This window comes from Triticum dicoccoides, chromosome 6A (assembly GCF_002162155.2).
Source record: "Triticum dicoccoides isolate Atlit2015 ecotype Zavitan chromosome 6A, WEW_v2.0, whole genome shotgun sequence".
Classification (NCBI taxonomy): Eukaryota; Viridiplantae; Streptophyta; class Magnoliopsida; order Poales; family Poaceae; genus Triticum; species Triticum dicoccoides.
In genome coordinates, this window is record NC_041390.1 from 69,230,216 (window position 1) to 69,235,063 (window position 4,848).

At 41.8% G+C, this 4,848-nt stretch overlaps 1 protein-coding gene across 2 annotated transcripts in view; it reads left to right on the forward strand.

Moving 5' to 3' along the window:
- The window catches only part of LOC119315008 (protoheme IX farnesyltransferase, mitochondrial-like), a 6,791-nt gene extending 2,548 nt beyond the window's left edge, over positions 1-4,243 (forward strand). The window contains exons 2-7 of one of the 2 annotated variants that reach the window (XM_037589678.1): positions 617-746; positions 981-1,188; positions 1,272-1,377; positions 3,192-3,317; positions 3,409-3,512; positions 3,617-4,243. In XM_037589678.1, coding sequence (XP_037445575.1) covers positions 617-746; positions 981-1,188; positions 1,272-1,377; positions 3,192-3,317; positions 3,409-3,512; positions 3,617-4,017 — 1,075 coding nt within the window. In that variant the 3' untranslated portion in view covers positions 4,018-4,243. Of the gene's footprint in view, positions 1-616; positions 747-980; positions 1,189-1,243; positions 1,378-3,191; positions 3,318-3,408; positions 3,513-3,616 lie in introns of both variants that reach the window. The other variant, XM_037589679.1, reaches the window with a different exon arrangement.
- The last annotated feature ends 605 nt before the right edge of the window (positions 4,244-4,848 follow it).

Below are 4,848 nucleotides of genomic sequence, written 5' to 3' on the forward strand. Positions count from 1 at the left end.
ATTAATCATGTTATAAAACGACCTAACTGAATAGATCCCCGACGGTTCCAATCTCCAAATGGGTTGGTCCGTCTCGTCAGTTATTGGCATGTCAGAGATGATTCGGATCAATTCATGCCATCTATCCAAAAATCTAGGCTCCACACATCTGTTGAAGGTAAGTTTGAGAGTAGAACCATCCCATACCTCAGAAACTGCGCAGCATTGCTGTTGGCAGATTTCATACACGTCCCAGAATTGGGTTTTGAGGGAAGAATCCCCCACCCAAACGTCATCCCAAAAGCTTATTTTATTACCATTCCCTAGTTTCCATTTATAGAAGGGTCTAACCCCCTCCAAGGCCCAGGTGACACCTTTCCAGAAGGGAGAACCCACACCCTGCCTAGACCACAGTATATTTGGCTTTGGAGAAATTGTTCTGTGGGATTTATGTATGTCTGGAGAGTGCACGTATGGGTTAATATGTGTCCCTTGGATATATTCAGACAATCTTATGATTTTGAATTTGCCATGGTCTGTGTCTTGCATCTTGGAACTCCTTGTGGCTGACAAATTATTTGTCCTCTTGTTGCATTTCTTTTATTTGATTATACGTTCTATTTTTTATGGTATTTAGTGCACTTGTCGTGGCAACATCGGGGGCTGGATATGTGCTCGGTAGTGGCAGCATTGTAGACATTGCTGGACTTTGCTACACATGCACTGGTACCATGATGGTTGCAGCATCTGCCAACACTCTCAACCAGGTATGTGCTTGTTTTTTGGGGCAGCCTTTTCCATTAGCATGTTGGTTAACCAAACCAATATTCATTGTGTTCACATTCTTGCAATCCTTTTATGTTCATTGTCACACTTCAATATCAGTTTTTGAGAAGTTATTCTGATTTTCTTACATATTTACATCGGGATTTATAGATATCATATACACCTGGTTATCACGCTTAGAGACAATGAACTTGGTGCATCGACATCCTTTTCAGGTGTTTGAAATAAAGAATGATGCTAAAATGAAAAGGACAATGCGAAGGCCCCTACCATCAGGGCGTATTAGTCCTGTGCATGCTGCCATGTGGGCTACAACTGTTGGAACTGCAGGAACAGCATTATTGGCTTGCAAGGTTCGGCTCTTTGCTGTTTGCTTGTACTTGCTTTACACTTTGTTTAAAGTGTATGCGGCCACTGTAGATGGTATGATGCTGTTATTGGAACTAAACATTAAGAAATTTTGGCAAGGTCTGTGCAGGCTAATGACTTAGCTGCTGGGCTTGCAGCATCCAATCTCATTCTGTATGCATTTGTATACACTCCACTGAAGCAAATACACCCTGTCAATACATGGGTGGGAGCGGTTGTTGGCGCCATTCCGCCACTTCTAGGGTATGTTACTACTGAAGACACATTTCTGGATTATCTAGGTGCAGGTTGAAGGTGGTATTTTATATGTTGAAAATAATGGAGCGAGTGTATATTCTTCATCTCCTATTTTAATTTCTTATTGTGCACCCTGGTTTTGGTCATTTAATGGCCTGGCAACTGGAACAATCTGGTTTAGTACTGCCATGAAGATCATGCATGGCTCGGCGTATGGGATTGGGTAATAGAACATGGCTTAGGGAGGATGAATGAGGGGGATGACAGATTGATAAACTATTCTCTTATTGCGTGATTAAATGTGATACATGCTAGTCCTTTATGCAGGACGACTAACTTGATCCGCAAGTCGTATTTCAGTTTAGACCAAAGTTAAAAAAGGTGATAGGTGCTAATTGTGAGTTTCACCACTGCCTTGCGCTTTTCTGACCAAAGCGCACGCTTAAGCTCACATTAACCACTAGGCGTTTTGCTATTGCCTAGAGCCTAGGCATGTCTTTTTTAATGGTTTAAACTCAAGACCAAACCATAACTACCTTCCTAGTTCAGTTGGACTCTTCTTAATTTAACTAGTCTCTTTGTAATGGACCCAACTGTATCCAACAAGGATAAATACTAATCGAGTTACTCCTTTTCTTAACTTTCCAATCTCTAGCATAAGCTATCCAATGCCTTCACGGATAAGCCTATTTCCTGCTGCCTTGTGCACCCACGGCCATAACAGATTCGTCAGAATGAAGCAACATATACATCGTAGAGCCCTCTGGACCTACAAGCTTAAACACACAAATTGAAGTTATGGACTACTTACTCTCAAAACCATAGCTGCTGACATGAAGCATCAAACTGGATGATACCACTGCCCCCGAGACTGTTTCAGGCCATACAGTCACATCTTAAGCAAGCAAATAAAAAAAAGGTCGCTTATAGGCTCAGAGTCCAGTAATACTTCAAGGAGAAGGAAAGCTCTAAATCTCCTGCCGGCATTATAAAGGAAGGAGATACGAGAAAACAAATTTACAACTGGACGCGACTCTTTCTGTTACCTGAGCCCTTCTTGTACTGGAATGCTGGCATTATTGGACTAGAAGGTCTTTAGGGGCTGGGATACACAGTGGTGCAGTTAAAGCAATAGGTGCATTAGATGAATATATGATGACTCGGATTTGAGAACTGGAATAGGTATTGGGTGTATGGTTTTTCTCTCAGTCCAGACTAATCTCTACTCTTATAAAAAACAGAGTTGGTGATGATGGTCTGCCTGCCATCCTGTAATATAGGCCGTCCGATTTCTATCTGACGGATAGGAAGGAAACTATGGCAATTTTGCAGAAAGATACCCACACCCCTCTCTACATTTGCAAATAAGGCTTTCTTTCGTTTATCCTTTTCTCTCACAAGATAAACTACTCATATAAATGCATCTTGATGTTCCGTGCAACGCATGGGCATCTTGCTAGTAAGTTCATAAAGAAGAAACCTTTACATCTGTCCTTTACCACAGCATCCAGCTATTCATAATCACCCGCCTACATTTCTACTTCCTCTGTACCAAAATGTAAGACGTTTTTTGGTTTTGCATAGGGCATAAAAAACATCTTACATTTTGTTACGGAGGGAGTATTTCAGAAATTCTTCAGTATTTGTAGCATTGCTCTAATAGACTGCCTGCACAGGTGTAGAATATCATGCTTTAGTGCATCATGGGCATATATATATATTCTGTGTATTATTGCACTCTTGTTTATTTGTTGAATGATTATTAATGGAGCTGTGCAATATGTTTACACGGCATGTGGCCCTTATTTATCTTGACACAGGTGGGCGGCAGCAGCATCTGAACTGTCACTCAACTCTATGATTCTGCCGGCTGCTTTGTACTTTTGGCAGTTACCACATTTCATGGCCCTTGCGTACTTATGCCGCGCTGACTACCTTGCTGGAGGGTAACTCAATTATTCCAACTGTAGTAGTTACATCAAAATGTTAACTGGTCCTAATTTGTATCCTTGACATGTGATTGGCTTGTTGATTCAGGTATCGTATGCTCTCTTTTGCTGATCCTACTGGCAAGAGAACTGCATGGGTTTCACTCAGAAATTGTCTCTACATGCTGCCGTTGGGGTTATTTGCATATAACTGTACGTACTAAAAAATCATATAGGTTCTCTAGTTTCCATTTGCTTCTACTACTACTTATAATAAAGTACTTGGTCAAACTTGGGATCTTTCTAATGCTTTGTAGGGGGGCTAACATCCGAATGGTTCAGTTTTGAAGCATCGCTTCTAACGACGGGCCTCGCCATTGGAGCCTTATCATTTGTACTGGCTCCTAGTCAGAAGAGTGCAAGAAGAATGTTCCATGCTAGCCTCTTGTATCTTCCTGCTTTGATGGCTGGACTTATATTGCATCGGCTGCCCAACGAACAGAAGGAGCATAACAACATTCATCAGACTAGTGAGATCGCTGGGGTTCTCCGCGGCGCCGAGCTGTGGGACGAAGAAGAAAGAGCTAGACAGAAACAGGAAGACCTGAAACATTCTCGTCGTGCTCAATCACGCCCTCCAGTTGCCTATGCTTCTGTAGCCCCATTCCCCTTCTTGCCTGTGCCTGTGTACGTCTCTCCAGAAGCTCATGAGTTTTGAAAACCTTGTCCCAGCAGCCAGGGCTGCAATGGTTTCATCTTCCTTCCTTTTTGTCTGTTGTCAGAAAATTCTTTTCCGCTCTTGACAGGAAATTTTACCGCTCAGGGGAATTCCTATTTGTATTGTTGAATTAAAATATGAGAATAATGAGCGCAATGTTTATTTGTAAAAAAACATAAATTCAGTTGTTGGGCTCACGTGAGTATAAAATCGATGTTTCAGAGTACCTTGATACAGGGCCATCTAGAAGCAACATGTATTTCATGCTTCCACAACTTCTCTTCTCTGCCTGGGTCTAAATTTCCAGCATTTCCATCCAATCATGCCTCCCTGTGATTCCTTGTTTGAATCAGCATGTGATACGGTGAGTAAAGCTCCGGTGCCGCATGAGAACAGGCTTCATCATAACCTCACGTGGAACCCAGTTGCCATTCTAGATATGTGCGTGGATTGGCCGTCTCCAATTCTACTTATCAGCCCTTGTTTCAACACAACCCTTCCTTCCAAAACTGATCTCCAGATTTGTGAAGGCTTTGATCCCAAGTCTGCACCCAAAAAATCTCAGGGGCAGGAAAAAGTAAAGCGCTTTTGGAATTTGTGCACGAGCGATGCCACATGGGCCGGCCTGGTAGCGTAGGCTTAGTCTACGTTAGGTGCGAAGCCTCGGCTAAAAGCGCATGCATCCATGTTTGTTTTTGCTTCACATTTTGGTGTTTGACATTTTATTGTAATTTTAAAATTTTAATTCAAAAATATTTGTGTATTAAAAAAATCTGTGAAGTCAGAAAAACTTTCTGACTTTTTACAAAAAATATGAATTCAAAAAGTGTT